General features: G+C 37.0%; 1 protein-coding gene across 1 annotated transcript in view; it reads right to left on the reverse strand.

Moving 5' to 3' along the window:
• The window catches only part of ccdc141.L (coiled-coil domain containing 141 L homeolog), a 93,082-nt gene that overhangs the window by 63,300 nt on the left and 11,415 nt on the right, over positions 1-18,367 (reverse strand). Inside the window, exon 3 of the mRNA XM_018236004.2 lies at positions 3,239-3,430. Coding sequence (XP_018091493.1) covers positions 3,239-3,430 — 192 coding nt within the window. The remainder of the gene's footprint in view (positions 1-3,238; positions 3,431-18,367) is intronic.

Below are 18,367 nucleotides of genomic sequence, written 5' to 3' on the forward strand. Positions count from 1 at the left end.
AAGTGAAATAATTAAAAAAAAACACAAATAATAAAAAGGAAGACTGATTGTAGATTGTCTTAGAATATTACTCTTTACATCATACTAAGGGGCAGAATTATCAAGAGTATCCAGATCCATCATGTAAGATGTTCTTCCCATGCAAAAATGATAGCTGGATTGTTCCAGGCAGGAACATGTATCATGTATCACATAAGATGTCAATACAAAATACAATACTGTATGGTGGTGAGATGCTGCTTTCAAAATGTCAAATATAGCTCACGCTCCTACTTACAAAAGAACTCACAGGGTCCGAGTGGAGAACCAAAGACCTTTAGCTTTGAGACAAGCACTACATAGAGAAGTCAGGACCCCAGATGAAAGAAAAGTGCTTTTATTTAGGAGAATCATTTAACCCAATGTTTTGTTTGCTACTGTACAATCATGGGTCCCTCTTGTCCTTCAGCCCCCTCATACCAACCTTACCCTTCATCATCATCATTATCATCATCATCATTATCATCATCATCATCATCATCATCATCATTATCATTATAGTGCTACTAAGATACACAATGCTATAAATTCATTTATAAGAAGTATTTAAAACAATTTTACAAACAAGGTTACAGAATTTAAATAAGATCAGAGGGCCCCACTCACAAAGGGTTTCAAGAATAGCAAAGAGTAATTGTGGAATAAGAGTCAAAAATATCATAAATAAGCACTCAGACTTACCAGATGTATGCCTGGCCCCATTATCTCCACTCTTACATTTACATAGTATCAAAAAACAATTAAGTCAATCTATAGATGCTTCATCAAGATATCCATTATCAAAATAAGTGTATCAAACGGTTCCACATGTCACTCTATTTAAATAGATCATTATCACACTTTTTTCTATTCAAATGAATGCTGTCATATGATGTACCATGTTACTCCACATTCATCATAGGACCTCTGTGATCTGAAAACTAATCATTATGCCCTGTGACAACATTTCACATCTTTCCACCAACTGAATCATATTGGATGTACTTTCTCAGATGTTTGTTAAAGGGGACCCGTCACCCAAAAAAATTAATCCAAATCCTATTTTATCGTGTTAGTCAAGCAAAATAAACTTTAATTGCACTGTATAAATTATTTGAATCTTGTTTCCATCAGTCTGGGAATTCATTATTATAGGAAGCAGGCAGCAGACATTTTGTGGACACTGTTAATAAGGCAAGTCTTGCATCATCTCAGAATCTTGTTTGTGCACCAGAATGGGGGACCTGCTGTCCATCCCAATGCACTGGCTACACAATTAAGTGGTTAAGAGAACGGGGGAATGTGGGGAGAGCAGTGACATCTAGGAAGTGCTGAATGGAAAGTGAAAGTAATTGCCTGCCCCGCCTCTATGCCTAAGGCATAGAGGAGGGGCAGGCAATATTTGATTGACAGCTGATATTTTTAAATGAGTTTACAACAGCTATGAAGGCTTTAATAAAAAAAAGAATTTGGATTTCATGTTTTATTTGAAAATGACTTTTAATATACAGCTTTTTATGTCTGAGTTCAGGTCCACTTTAACTGACAAATCTGTAGCCTTTCCTTTCAAATACTGGAGAGATTACTACAGGTATGGGACCTGATATGCAGAATGCTAGAGACCTGTGGTTTTCCGGATAATGAATCTTTCTGTAATTTGGATCTTCATACCTTAAGTCTACTAGAAAATCTTGTAAACATTAAGGGGCCGATTCACAAAGGGTCGAATATCGAGGGTTAATTAACCCTCGATATTCGACTGGGAATTAAAATCCTTCGAACGATCGAAGGATTATTCCTTCGATCGAACGATAAAATCCTTCGAATCGAACGATCGAAGGATTATCCTTCGACCAAAAAAACTTTGGACCTTCCCCATAGGCTAACATTGACTTCGGTAGCTTTTAGATGGGGAACTAGGGGGTCGAAGTTTTTTCTTAAAGAGACAGTACTTCGACTATCGAATGGTCGATTAGTCGAACAGTTTTTAGTTCGAATAGTTCATTTCGAAGTCGTAGTCGTAGTCGCAGGGTCGAAGTAGCCCATTCGATGGTCGAAGTAGCCCAAAAAACACTTCGAAATCCGAAGTTTTTTTACTTCGAATCCTTCACTCGAAGTTAGTGAATCGGCCCCTAAATAAACCCAACAGGTTGGTTTTGCTTCCAATAAGGATTCATTATATCTTAGTTTGGATCAAGTACAAGCTACTGTTTTATTATTACAGAGAAAAAAGAAATTGTTTTTAAAAATTGTAATTATTTGGATAAAATGGTTTCTATGTGAAACGGCTTTTCTGTAATTTTACAATTTCTGGATAATGGGTTTCCAGATAACGGATCCCATACCTGTACAGCAAAGCTCTTTAAGCAGAATTATGTATTGTTATCATATTTTAAACTTCCACTCAACATAAAATCATAGAACTGAATGAACGTAAACAAGCTTTGGTTTAACCACAATAAGGAAAACACAATTTTTGAAGTTATTGTCAAATCCAGTTGTTCAGAGTTTTAAAGGGTTTGTATTTGTTCAGCTGAACACATAGGGGCCCATTTACTAAGGGTCGAAGTGAATTTTCTAATTCAAAAACTTCGGATTTCAAAGTAATTTTTGGGTACTTCGACCATCGAATAGGCCAAAATTAGTTTTGAATTGAAAAAACGTTGAATTCGAAAATCTAAGTACTGTCTCTTTAAAAAACTTTGCCACCTTAAACCTGCCGAATTGCTGTTTAGCCTATGGGGGACCTCCTATAAACTTTGGCTAAGTTTTGAGTAGTTTTGAGAAGTATTTTTTTGTAAAATTGTTAGCAAAACAATTTAATCGATCGAACAAACGATTTTTACATCGATTGAAAATGGACATTTTCGATCGAAAAAATACTTTGACTATCGATCAAATTTGATGGTCGAATTTCAAAGTTTTTTAACTTTAAAATTCAACCCTTAGTAAATGTGTCCCATAATATTTGCAACAGCAGTCAATAGTGAAAGCATGCTGAAAGTTGTTGTTCATTAATATCTTTTTATCCAAGTTAAACAAACAGGGGTAATATAAAGGCTACACACCCTCTGATTCTTATAAGGGAATTATGACACTGCTGATGTGGAAATTGGTAAATATATCTGTTGCCCGAAAGCCAATACAACAGATGAAGATACAACCCTGAATCTGCTAGCAGTATTAATCAGGGCAATGTTTGTATATGTGTATCACATACCTCTAGCACCATTTGAAAGAATGCTAAAGCCATTTTCAGCAGAGCTTGTCGATTCTCCAGGGCACTGATTAGGGCCTCCCAGGCATCCTTGAGGGTCACCGCCATGGCATCATACACTTGGCTTTGCTCTGGGTTTTCTTCAGCTGTCTTGTCTGCTTCACATAACAAATCCCACACATTATCTTCCAGTGACTGTGGAAAAGCACTACAATTAGTTTTGGATAAACAAAGCAAATCTGAACATACCAGATTTTACATTTTTTTTTTTAATAGGTAACTTTTTATTAACATTTCCAAAGGAAAAACAAAAAAGCAGGATACAGAAAAGAAAAAGGGGGGGGGAGGTACAGCAAGTCCATATAAACGGAACATCTATTACATTCCATAAGCACACAGAATAATATCATGCAGAATTCAAGGCAATGTTGGCAAGTGCACATCGGTCCAAGGGTCCCAAATATTCCCAAACTTTCCAGGACAACCTCTGGCTTCATAGGTCAGTTTGATTAAAGGGAGCATGTTATTAACATATTGTATCCAGTCACCCTGTTTTGGAGGTAAAGGAGCCATCCACTTCATAATTATTATTTTCCTAGCATAGTAGAGGAGGGATCTAACTAGAACTCTTGTTTTGGTTGCAATAAGAAAGTCATCTACTAGGCCCAGCAAACAAATCTCAGGGGAACAGACGGAAGGAAGGTCAAGAATGTCCTGGATATGGTGTGTTACCGCTGCCCAATATCTATTGATGACTGTACATGTCCAAATCATGTGCCAGTAGGACCCATCCTGCTCCCCCACACCGCTTGCATAGTGGTGCTGGGAGTTTCCCCATGCGATATAACCTGTTGGGAGTGAGGTAAATTCTTAGAATAAATTTATGCTGAATAAGCTTGTCTCTGGCACTAATGAGGAAGCTATAAAGATTCCCTGTTACTTCATCCCACTGATCAATACTGAGATTTGGGATATCTCTTTTCCACGCTGCTAGGAGATTTTACATTTTACATGAAGATTTCATTCATGGAAAGTGATGGTTCCTGGAAACTTCTCAACATAGGTCATGACACTGTTCTCTGAATCTCCAAAGAACTATTCCACCACTTCTTGAGTGGCGGAGATTAGCCTGCCAAGTGGTCAATGCACATTCACAGCAGAATTATACCTAACATTTGGCCAAGTCAAGGACTTCTAATTGTAGGCAACATCATACATTCCCCCATAGCATTCTAGACAGAGAAATGGCATTAATCACTGTACTAGGTGTTGTACATTGGGTATTTAGTAGGGAAACCTTGACTCACTAACCTATAGCAACCAATCACAAGTTTTTATTGGTCTACTTTAGAAGGCAGCAAAATTCTTCTTAGTTCCTAGACCGGGCAAAGCTTTTTTTGGGGTACATATTCCCTATTTATGTTATCTTTCTCCTACTGAAGATGCTTTCTTCAAGCTTGATGGGCACACAGATTTAGACAAGTGAAATGGTTCATCTGAACTTTGTCTTAGGAGATTTCTGACTTTTCTGACAAGTTTTGGGCAACCAATTAGTTGTATGTGACAGATTTTTTAAAGGGACCATGAGGGACTATTTGGCTGAAATCACAAGGGGGTATTTTTTTCTCATACCATATTTCAGCTGAAAGAGAAGGGCCTGGTGACAGCTCCTGCCATTTCCAAATGACATCAATGTAAACCATCTGAAAATACAGTACCAGTGCTGGAAGGCAGATATTGAAGGAGTCGTAAACGTTCATACAAAAAGTGAAATCACTTGATCCTTCTTTACAATTGGCCCATTAGAACACTTCTATGCTAGAAATAAACAGATTCTCTTGCACATTATTGATACTTATACAACTATTAAGCCATGTCATTCATTATTCACTAGTAATAACAACCTTTTCACACAGTACCCAGGATACATTAGGGGAATGATAATGGCTGAAACCTTTCTAAGGCAGTAATACAGAATGTTGTTCTTCTGAAAGTAAGAGCAAATGATCCATTATTTTACTTTCATCTAGCCTTTAGCCTGACATATTCTTTGGAACACATTTCCTTAACAGAGCCTACCATAGCTTTGTAATTTACAACCAAAGAATTAAAAACATGAGAAGTTCAAGTGGGAGACTCTGAACTTCTCACCCATGAAGTGCAATGATAAGTGAATCTAATCAGTTTAATTTTAATAGCCGCCCTAAGCAATTTGCAAGCGCAGTGATAACATTTTAATAGATGTAATTTATATGCCATATCACCAAACTGCCTCTATGTGCCGCCTGTAATGCGCTTGCTTGAGTTATAGCCCAATATAGAGTGTTGATTTCCAAAACACTGAAGGTAACATATAACAGTGTTTTCAGACGCCCTATTCACTGTTCACAGCTACACAAATTGCTATGCCAGCAAGTCAAAGCCAAGATGTCAATATATAGATACCAAGGATGATCCCCCTGCAGATCTCCAGAGGTTTGACTGTTGGAGGGATGCTGGGAACTGCAGCTCAAACCATATCTGGAAGGCCAAAGTTTGTTTATCCCTGGTCAACACATTCTGACCCATGCTAATTATAATAAATCATATAATCTTCAAGGAACACAATGAATATGGCATGTGCTTATCATACTTTTTGCCTATTGTTTTAACAATGAAAATCTATGGATTTTGTTGTTTCTTCAGCTAAATAGGGCAAATGAAACCACTCCATGTTTGGTGTCTATGAGGTAGATAAGTCCATTGCCATGTACAAATACCCCCTTCTTATCTGTTATATAAAACATATCAATTGGGGGCAGATCTATCAAAGGTCAAGGTGAATTTTCGAATGAAAAAAATTCAAATTTCGACTAGGGAATAGCCGAATTTGATTCGACTTTGAAAAAAAAATCGAAAATTCGAAAATCATTCAACTTCGACCATTCGCCATTTAAAACCTGCCAAATTGCTGTTTTCGCATATGGGGGACCTCCTAGAACCTATTTGGAGTCAATTGGTGGACTTTGTAAAATCAAAGTTTTTTTGGGGAAAAACTTTAAATCGAATCGGACGAATACGTACCTATTTGATCGAAATTGGACCTATTCGACCAAAAAAAACTTTGACTTCATTTCGGTTGGTCTTTTTGATTTTGAATTTCGAAGTTTTTTCAATTCGAAATTCGACCCTTCATAAATATGCCACTAAGTGTAAGAACAAAATAAAGCTTTTAAATAAAAATGAGCAAGAGTTATGCATTCATTTTTAGTTTGAATGAATAGGCAGACTGTATTTTCAGTGTAAGTTCTTCTTTTGCTAAAAATTTGAAATTTAGAACATTGGCATATATAGGTGTGTACTGCCCTTTAAAGCATATAAAATCAAAAAAATACAATTTTAATTCTTCCTATCTATGTATAAACTATTGGCAGGATCACATCTTAAATATATGTATGTATATTTTTTTTTCATGTGGTTAGTTTTACCACTTGAATATAGAGAGCATTCAGTTAATAGGGACAGGATAAAATATACACAGCAGTGCATGAAATAGAATGCAATCAAATAAAAAATATAAGTGATCAAAGTAACAGAAAAAATGAAAGGAATGAATGAGTGAGACATGTATTTGCTTGGAGGTGGTAGGATCAGCATGGTAAGGTATAAGAACATCAGCCTTACTTTACAGAGAGATCAGACTTTCTCTGATTTGTAGCCATGTGTGCAGCAAGTTATTCTTGTATGTGAACATAGCTGGAGTTTTCTTACAATGACGCTGCAGCTGCTGACTTCTCCCACTTCTCTAACACTGGCTGTAGTGCGTGCGTGTGTGTGTGTGTCAATTTACTAATGCCATAGTAATTTTTTTCTTTGTGTGTGTTATTTCATTATTTTTCTTTCAATTCAAATTCAGTGCATCCTTTTAACTAGAGAGCAAATTTATTCTACATCCATAATTCTACTTTTTGTATTAATGTTACAGTATTAAATATGGTTTCTATTTGGCATCTCCTATTCCTATAGGAAGTAAGTAGTGTACTAAGCCCACATAAAAACAGAATAATGGCATCACACCAAATATGTCCAAAAATCTACATATAGGGGGCACATTTACTAAGTTCGAGTGGATTTGAATGAAATAAACTTCGAATTTCGAAGTTTTTTTTTGGCTACTTCGACCATCGAATTGGCTACTTTGACTATGACTTCGACTTCGAATTGAACGATTCAAACTAAAAATCGTTCGACTATTCAGCCATTCGATAGTCGAAGTACTGTCTCTTTAAAAAAATTCGGCCACCTAAAACCTACCGAGCACCAATGTAAGCCTATGGGGAAGGTCCCCATAGGCTTTCTAGGCAATTTGGGATTGAAGGAAAATCGTTTGATCGATGGATTAAAATCCTTCGAATCGATCGAACGATTTTTCCTACGATCGTTCGAACGAACGAATTGCGGTAAATCCTTCTACTTCGATATTCAAAGTCGAAGGATTTTACTTCGACGGCCGAATATTGAGGGTTAATTAACCCTCGATATTCGACCAATAGTAAATGTGCCCCATAAAGTAGAGATAAATCCCACTGTCCATTTCAGTCTAAGGGTGCATGCCGACAGCTGAAAAATTTGAAAAGGTAGTGAGATTCCCCCCCAAAAAATCGAAACAAAAAATTAATTAAAAGTACTAAATCATTTATTAAGACATGAAGAAAATGCTGAATGTATTTGTGCTTATATGGGCACTTACTCATAGGCCCGTTCTGCTTTGCCAAAAAATATGCGAAACTGCAGAAAAAGTGTGCCAAATGCATTGGGCATTTTTTTATCACATTTTTTCTTGCATCAACTGGAATGGAGTCAATAGGGTTTTTTTCTTATGCCCCATTCATTGGAGTCAATAGGCATCTGTTTCTCGTGCCAAATGCAACAGAGTCAGTTTGCATTTTTCTCGTGTTTTTTGTCTTCCACTAAATGCATGGTGTTGTTTCTTGCACTTTTTTCCTGGCATGAAAAACCAGATTGTTTTCCAGCAAAACAAAAATGCATAGCAAAATTCTAGCACTGGTTTGTAAACATTTTCTCTATTCACAAAAACTGCAAATTTTGCTGCAAATCTGTAACAGGTAAAAATATGTGTTCAGCCCTAGCAAAGAGTCTTACAGTACATTATTATTGTGCTTATCATGCTAAAAGCCCTGTACATTTGATATATATATATATATATATATAATATGGGCAATGTAATAAAAAGAACAATGTTTGTCCACATTTAGAAATCCATGCAACCAACAAAACAATTGTTTCTTTTTAAACAGCTGACCAGTAAATTCTACCTGCTGATTGGTCATTGTCAGTAAGGGGTCTGATAGTATAATAGTAAGGGAGTTTTAATAGCAAGGGAGTTTTCCACACTCTAATTTGCAAGATTTATCAATGGAAAAAAAAAAAAAACCTGATGAGCTTCTATATATTGCAATAATGTGTTTTCAAAATGCAAGCTATTTTAATTTTCAAGCTTATGAATTTTATTCCAACAAAACAACGAGATGATGTAAAGAATAAAAACATTTGCAAATGAATTTACAAAAAACTTGAATTTGAAAAATTATAAGTCTGCCTCTGAGAAATGCAGGATATATGACATATTTACACAACTGTCACCTGAAAGAGGAGTTGAACCACAGCAGTTCCCAGAGTTTTGCCTCCACAAAAGCCATATTTTTTTATAAGGTATCTGAGGGACCAAGCCTAGGACAGCAGCTTTAGGGGGCAGCTGTTGGGAGCCTATATAATAAAAACACTTTAAAAAAACATAACCCACCACCAGACACTTTGGCTTAATCCAGTGGCAGAGCTGAGGGGGAAGACAAAGCTCAGCTAACAAGGGGGTTACCCCTACTTTCATGATCAGTAGGTGTACAGACTGAGAATGTATGCTCACTAAGGGGTAGGGGAGGGGTAGTCTGTGTTCTGGAGCCTAGAGCAGCACTGGATCCAAGTACACCCCTGGTCTATTTCTTGAAACAGTTTGCATTGAAAAACATGTTTACCAAATGGAGAACCTCAAGGATTCCTAGCCATTTGATCTTTGTTGAAACTTTGATCAAATTAAATAAAGTGGTCTATCATTTCAATTAAAATCATTACTCATTGTCCATGACCCTCAGGGAGTTGGTATCTCAAACTGCCAAAAGAAGACTAATTTGAGGTGCCAATCAGTTCATAAAAATCTTAAATGAATGTCACCCTAGCAACCAAGCTTAGAATTGAAAGCAGGCAACAACAAAAAGGCAGCAATTTTGAGATATTGTGGTGTCCCAGGCCATCATTCTCTGGCGCACATTTACATTTCAGACCCAACATAACAACAGAATAATCATTTTGCCCTTTCCTCTGACACAGAGCAGAGCCTGTTTAAGATACATGAAGAATGCAGCTGACTTCCAGATAAATGAAACACAGCAATAACATTGTGATCCCATTATAAATACAGCAACAAGTTTTGCTCAGCAATGGGAACAGCCTTTCACCTATCACCTCAAAATCAGATTCTTTAGTGGCATCCACACTTTTTGGGAAGATATTTGACTTATAAGGATGATTTCTTTAAAAATCTAATTTTAACAACGAAAACTGAGAGTTTGAAAATACTTATTTGAGATTCCTAGCTTTCATATTTCCTTTTTTAATTTATTGGGGAATGCAAGATAGGTCAGCTGTCAAAGAACTTCAGGTCCTAGCATCCTTCTTCAGATTAGCTGAGAGTTGCAACTCTGCATGAGCTGAAGCACTGAACATGCATTATTCCTATGGTAATGATGATGCTCTAAGCAGTAATTCATCATATTATTATTTCCAATGTCTATTTAATAGCACTGAAACAGGGTGCTTAGTGATCCATGCACTATGCTTTTGGCAGGCTTCTTCTTGTATTTCTGATGAGCCATTCTTACTGCTGTTATCTAAAATGGACCTGTATAATAAAAGTCCTTTTCAAATTAAACATGAAATTCAATTTCTATTTTTTTATTAAAGCATGCATAGCTATTGTAAGCTCATTTAAAAATCTCAGCTTTTAATTAAATATTGGCTGCCCCTCCTCTGTGCCTTAGGTATAGAGGCGGGGCAGACAATAACTTTCACTTTCCATTCAGAACTTCCTAGATGTCACTGCTCTCTCTGTGCAATTTTTATTCTACTGCACATGCAGTTGCCCGGGGAAATTTGAAGAAAGAAGAAGCCGTAAGAAGATCTCTCTGTGGTGCTCGCTAGAAAAACCCTGGGCCGGTGCAGTTTTCTGCCAATAGGAGCACCGGCCTGGGGTTTCAGGTAAGTCAATACAATCACTTGGGGTGCCTAACATTTGGCACCCCCAAGTGCAAACAGAGCTTCCTTCTCCTTTAATAACAGTGTCCACAAAATGGCTCCTGCCTGCTTTCTATAATTATGAATTCCCAGACTGAAGGAAACAAGATTCAGATAATTTATATTGTGTAATTAAAGTTCATTTTGCTTGACTAATGTGATAAAATATGATTTTGAATACTTTTTTTGGGTGATGGGTCCCCTTTAAATTTCTGTCTATACTTTATAGTATACTGTATCTCTCTAAATGCACCCAACCTGCTCAAGATCTTCTTTTCCTGTTCAATACTGAAATCTGTTTTGGTTTTCAGCACAACTTAGATCGCTTTTCTTGTAAATCATATACCTGCTTTTGACTGAACTCCCTGGTTAACTTTGCTTATAGAACTCTGCCCTGTACATTGTGATCTGTAGGTGAAGAATAATAAACATTTATAAGAGGCTTAGAGAGGCTTAGTCTCAGGCCCGGATTTGTGGAAAGGCCACCTAGGCCCGGGCCTAGGGTGGCAGGATTTTAGGGGGGGTGGCATGCTGCCCAACCACACCCACATTGGGTCAAAAACACTGGAGATATGATAATTTTTTAAATATCCCGTGCACCAATCCCCGTTGCTCCTGTCCCCCCTGGAGGGGACAGCGGTAACGAACAGTAGTGGGCCTAGGGGTGCCCACTAAGTAAATCCGGCCCTGCTTAGTCTCCTCAAAAGAGATCAGCCAGTATGTATTCATATAAAACTATAAGTTCTTCAATAGAAAGCTCAATACTGGTGGCCTCACCAAACATGAATGCAATCCTCCTCCAAGCTGTTGCCTTGGATAATTGCTTTTTTAGTCTTACTTCAACCCATCTATATGTCTCTAACTTGCCCAGCAGACCCTAGAGGACAAATTAAAAACTATCATGAGTAATGGTATCTTAAGGACTTTCCCGATGGATAACTTGTGAACAAGACCCCTATGAGGTATGGGAATCACCTTGTCTTTGGGGACAAATGTTTTTTGGGGGGTTTGCAGACTGTCATTGCTTAAATCAGCTACTATTGTATACAGGTACTACATGTATGTAGAACAGTGGTGTAACATCTAAGCATGTCCTAAACACCCATGGGAAATACCATTTCCAACCAGCCCTAAAACCATTCCGGTTTACATATTCATGTTAAATTAATGATTTCTTTCCTTCTCGGGCTCCTGCCTCTCTAAATAGTAAGTAATCCAACAGAACATTTTTCTTTCATTTTGTCACAAAGACAGTAGAAGTAGTAATACAAAGCAAGTGAACCCTGTACTATTTTGATCTATGTCTAAGTTAAGATTATCTTAAAACAGAAGAAATCTGAAATCATTAAAAAATAATATATATCATCTTCTTCTAACTTCAAAGTAAAGATAAGTCTCAGAAGACAGGAACTCCACATAAAAGAAGGACAAAATAAGATGATGTGATTAATTTGCTGTCTCTCTATCAAACCTAACACATATTAAATATGTTTGATACAGAAATTCACACTTTGCCTTACCATTCAATATAGGTGACCATAAAATCCAAGAAACATCAAGGCAACTTGGTTTGAACCTTGGGCACTAAATAGTAATATATTCTATATCGAGTACCTTTCACCTAATGTAATAAAATTATCAATACCTGATTTTTTTTTATTGGGAACCGTGGACCAGGCTTTTGAACCATCTGCAGCCTTTTACTATAATGGAAAATACAATTGATGTTTTGCTTTTTTCAGCAAGGAGCATAATGCTAACAACTACAAAGCTTGATCATATAAAATATGAAATTTGGGATACAAAGAATAAGCAAATTCCCATGGATTTTATAGCTCATTATCTTGACATCTGTGAAGTCCATGTGCCCCAAAGTCCCAATTTATTTGTGACCTTTCCAAACGCCTTGCTGTGGACCAACTAAGATAATAGTTATGTTCTTGCGACTTCAATTTAAACTGAAATCTTAGCTTGGTTAACATTTGGGGGGTTAGTTATCAAAAGCTGAGTTGTTTTTTCCATGAAAAATTCAAGCTTTCAAGGGTATTTTTTCACCCCAACTACACTTATTCAAGTTTTAAATTAGAAACCATACGAGTTGTGTGTTTGAGTTAATTCGAGGTCTAAAATAGCTCTCACCTTTCATAAATAACCCGCTATAGCTTTTATAACAAGTAAAAGTGTTTTATGGATGGGGGGGGTGGAACTGTATAATATTGATATCAATCATTTTTTTATTTATTTATATTTTTGATAAGACTACAAGCATGTGGTTTTTTTTCATTTATGGAATTCCAACTACACCTGTGTATAAGGAAATACTAAGAAAATAATTAGGAGCAGAATTTAAAAAGCAGAATTAAAAATTATCAAAATTATTGAGCATTGGGTAAATTTAATTAAGGTGATGGAACATTTTTATTGCAGAGCTGTGTCGGACTGGCCCACCAGGATACCAGGAAAACTCCCGGTGGGCCCAGGTGTCAGTGGGCCCTCCTGCTGCTAAACACTTGGCCTATTTCATGGTCATTCCCTATTTCTATGAGAACAAAGAGGCTAAATAGATGGAATAATAGATTATATATGTAAAGATAAGAGACTAGTTGAATAGAGGTTGATTGAGGAGATGAAGAATAGTACTGACAGTGGCCCCTGGTCTAAGGTTTTTGGGTGGGCCCCTGTTGTCCCAGTCCGACACTGTTGCAGAGCTGTATTTAAGTCCAGTGCTGTTTTGAAGTCCTACATTTAGGCCATTGCTGTTTCTTAGTAGGAACATATTTTTGTACAAAAAAAGATTTATTATTAATGAGTAGGGATGAACACATTTTTGTCAGTTTCCTGGAAATTTAGCATTGATTGTGAATCTGCACTGTAATTTTTTCCACCAAAAAAAACCCAGCAAGACAAAATATGCCAGTGGCAGTATTACAGTTTTGCCATGCCTTTTGTTTCACCAGAAAAAAATAATGTGCAAAGGCGAATGCTAGGATTGTCTGGCAAAGCAAAATGGGCCAGTTTCAGTCAGTACATACATACAACACAATGTTCACATATGCATTCCATATGGGGTTGTAAGACTTAATAAACACTAATATTAGCAAATAAAAAATATATTGTCCCAAAAAGGAAAAAAACTTTCATATGACATGTGTTTTTAGTTAATCACTGTTAGTACATTCCTTTCCTCTTTTTTTTCTTAATTAATTCCATTTTTTATGGATATGCACCTGGTAGTAAAGTTCCTGTTAAATGGAATGTAACACTTTTGCTGACCTATGGCTTGTCCAAATGTTTCTGGGCTATAATTTTCCATATGAGTAGTGATGGGCAAATAAATTTGCCAGGCGCAAATTTCCGTGTTTCGCCAGCGCCGAATAAATTAGCGAACCTGCGGGGAAAATTCTCCTGCAAAAAATCAGCCACGCCAAAAATATTTGGGTGCACATCAGAAAATTATTCGGACGCCCGTTGACTTTAATGCAATTGGACAAACTAGGTGCGCATATAAATTGACACGTGTCAAAATAATTTTGACGGCCATTAACTTCAATGCGTTGCATGAATTTTTTCGCCGTTTTGCAAATTAAGCGGGCAATTCGCAAATCTTTCGGCGAAGCTAAATTGGACAAATTTGCCCATCATTAGTTTAACTCTCCCTATGATTTTCAGCATCTATAGTATTTGCAGATGTGATGTGTTTTCTTTATATCACGTGAGGTCACAGAGCACCAAACAATAGTATGGGGGATGAATTAAAATTATATAACTACAAATTAAAGGGGTTGATCACCTTTGAGTTAACTTTTAGTATGATGTGGGAATTGATATTCTGAGACAATTTGCAATTGGTTTTCATTTCTTATTAATTGTATTTTTTAACTTATTTAGCTTTATGTCAGCAACCTAGTTGCTAGGGTCCAAATTACCGTAGCAACCATGCATTGATTTGAATAAGAGACTGGACTATGAATAGGAGATGGTCTGGATAGAAAGATGAGTAATAAAAAATAGCAAAAAAAAAAAAATAATAAAACCTAATAATGAAGACCAATTGCTTAGAAATGGCGTTTCTATAACATAAATGTTAAACTAAAGGTGAACCACCCCATTAGCTTTTATTATGATGTAAAGAATTATATTCTGAGATGATTTGCAATGCGGTCTCATGTATTATTATTTGTAGTTTTTCTAGTCATTTATCTTTTTATTCAGCAGTTCTCAAGTTTGAATTTCAGCAGTCTAGGGTCCAACCCCACAACCATGCATTGATTTGTGTAGAACATGAATAGGGGAGACTGAAGTAATAAAAAGTAGCAATAACAATGAATGTGTAGCCTTACAAAGCATTTGTTTTTTAGATGGGGTCAGTGACCCCTATTTTAAAGCTGGAAAAGCTCAGAATATGAAAGCAAATCATTGAAAACAAAAAAGCCAACTGAAAAGTTGCTTAAGGGATACTGTCATGGGAAAAAAAATGTTTTAAAAATGAATCAGTTAATAGTGCTGCTCTAGCAGAATTCTGCACTGAAATCCATTTCTCAAAAGAGCAAACTGATTTTTTTATATTCAATTTTGAAATCTGACATGGAGCTAGACATATTGTCAATTTCCCAGCTGCCCCAAGTCATGTGACTTGTGCTCTGATAAACTCAATCACTCTATACTGCTGTACTGCAAGTTGGAGTGATATCACCCCCTCCCCTTTTCCCCCCAGCAGCCAAACAAAAGAACAATGGGAAGGTAACCAGATAACAGTTCCCTAACACAAGATAACAGCTGCCTGGTAGATCTAAGAACAACACTCAATAGTAAAAACCCATGTCTCACTGAGACACATTCAGTTACACTGAGAAGGAAAAACAGCAGCCAGCCAGAAAGCATTTCTCTCCTAAAGTGCAGGCACAAGTCACATGACTGCTGGCAGCTGGGAAATTGACAATATGTCTAGCCCCATGTCAGATTTCAAAATTGAATATAAAAAAATCTGTTTGCTCTTTTGAGAAATGGATTTCAGTGCAGAATTCTGCTGGAGTAGCACTATTAACTGGTGTGTTTTGAAAAGAACGTGTTTTCCGATGACAGGATCCCTTTAGAATGCGCTATTCTGTTACATACTAAAAGTTAACAAAAAGGTGAACCACCCCTTTAACGTTAAGGGTCATAATTTTGAAAGGGCATAGGAGAACACAAATCCACTCAATTTTTACCTGAGCTGTCCTAATGAATTAAGAACTGTATGAGCTTGGAAAAAATCCTTGCCAACAGTTTTGTTGAGTAAATGCTCTACATAATGATATTCAGATGGTCTGACATCTGCCCAGTGCTTGCCTTGAAATGACGTGATATTATTGCATTTCTTGTCTTTAAATCAATATTTTGTCATGGAAAACAGTTATATATTAAGTACATAATTACTAGTCAGTTATAGGGTTGGGAGAGTCACACCAACGCCTGCTCCAGAGAATTCCTGGTAACAGCCCGAGCACTACAGGAGTTAAACGCTCAATCTAGCTAAGAGCTAACTATAGAATTACAATAATTATCCACTTTGGGACAGATGCTGACCTCCCACAAATGCATGCTTAGCATATTACTAACAACTGTGTATTGCGTAATTATCCAAAAAGACATTTCAAGACACAGTTGCTATTTCTCGTTTTGCAACAGGGAATTATTAGCCTACATCTAGTACTGGTGACATAAAGGATAGAGGCAAATTGAGGTGAAATGAATAAATTCCAAAGCCCCCAGGAATGAGGCGGCTCATTCTAACTGCTCATTCTGACTCCTCTGCTGGGGCTTGGAACAGTAACACAGGGGGCTTAGCCTTAATGTCATTAAGGTAACAGTTGGAGACAATGTCCCTTTTATTGTCTAGATAAACCTGAAAGCCCAATTTGAATGAAATTAGGGTGGGATTTGTGGTGAAACGATTTTGCTGCGCTTAATATTCCTAGAACATTGCATGAACGATTGATGAACTTTTCTATATCTGTAACTTCATTATGAAAAAAGTGGGGCTCAAAACAAATGTGGAATCGGTAAGGGGTAATTATACTGAAAAAGTCTCACAGCCAATAGCAGTGGCTTGGGTCAATAGTTTCCTCATTCTTCTTTGCAATGGAAATAAAAAGCTTTAAGGAAGCATGCAAGACCTCTCACCTGATCCACACTAGGGTGGGGCAAACCTGCAAGAACGCTCTTACCTATATCATACAGTACATTTAACACTTATTGATGTCTAAACTGACTAAAGGGGAATGCACAAATTATAGTAAAACAGCAATCAGTCTGCAAGTAATATTGATCTGCTGTTTGTAAACAAGCTTCTGTTTGACTTATATAGGTTACTAGCCTTGAAAAAAATCCTTGCCTGCTATTATATTGCCTTGTAACATTGCTTAGTATGGGTCACATGTGTCTTTCTAATCCAGATGGGAATGGAGAACCTGTAAAAGTATAGCATGGTCTTAATTTGTGCCAAGAATGACATAAGGTATGTCCACTATGATGTAGGCATAGGCTCACAATGCAAAGACCAGCCTCAAAATCAGGTTCAGCAGCCAACGCTGGCTGTATACATGTGGTTTGCAGTAAGACCAGCTGAAAGTTGAAAATTCTAAACTAATCGCATGCTAATTCCTTTATTTTTGAGCGTTGGCAGTAACAACACTTCCACTCTGTGTGGCTGTGTGGTTTTAGAGATTGAGATAAGGAGGCCAAGCTAAGGTGGAATAAACAGAAGTATTGAACTTTTAGGACAATGGCACTCTGAGCGATTGGCATTACCTGCACAATATCCATCTTGGCAGGGAATGACAAAATGCTTGGAATTGCTCTTTTATTGACCTGAATAATAACTGCCTGGACCCTGCAGTTGCACTCCTGTGTTGGCTGATTATAGCTCGAAATAAAATCAATGCCTAGAGTGTATACCCTTTGTAAATGGGTATGTAAGTTGGAAAATGGGGGGCAGCTGGGTGGGTTTTGTCACAGTGTTTTGTAGCTCTGTCGATTAACCTTAATTACAAAATGGCTGATGCAGAATCACTCTTACACAGCACCAGCCACTTGACAATAATAAAGGGGGTTCAACTTGGACCATTTTAGCCCACAACACTGTAAAACAGTATTGAAATAATAAAAATCACCATTCTGTGTGCAACTATGAAAATGGAGAGACCAAATTTTATGGAGAAATGGTTATATAATGACACGTTCAGTTTGCTCCATTGCAAGTACTAAAGACCAACCAATCAACAGATAGACAGATCCGCTGTTTTAAAGCAAAGATCTTATTAGTTTACTGTTGCAAAGTGTACAGTACTGTGGCCTCTGCTAAGAAGGAGAGGAGGAACAGAATTAGCAGAATGTCCTGTGGAATACAGGTTTATGCAGCTCTCATTACTAAGCACATAGGCAAAGCCAAATACATGAAAGGCTACATTACTGTGCCTATTGAAATAATTTAGGCAAATGAAAAATCTGAAAATTTTTATTGTTGTGTATACTCTCTCCCATTTTAGATCTACCATAAAACGTATTGCTATTGTGAAAATAACAAGAAATACTCCAAATCAGAAAGCAATGTCATGAAGCCACTGAAGCAGAAATGGGCAGGACAAGTGTTATGATTTACTTTCCCACAATCTTCTTTTAGTTTTTTGACACTCACCAAGCAATGTCAAGATAAGAATGGCATTACTGCCTCACAATCAGTGTCATGGAAAACTCACCATCTTTTTTTTTATTAAATTGTTAGCACCAGGGTTTATTTGTCTGGTC

The sequence above is a fragment of the Xenopus laevis genome, chromosome 9_10L, assembly GCF_017654675.1.
Source record: "Xenopus laevis strain J_2021 chromosome 9_10L, Xenopus_laevis_v10.1, whole genome shotgun sequence".
Classification (NCBI taxonomy): Eukaryota; Metazoa; Chordata; class Amphibia; order Anura; family Pipidae; genus Xenopus; species Xenopus laevis.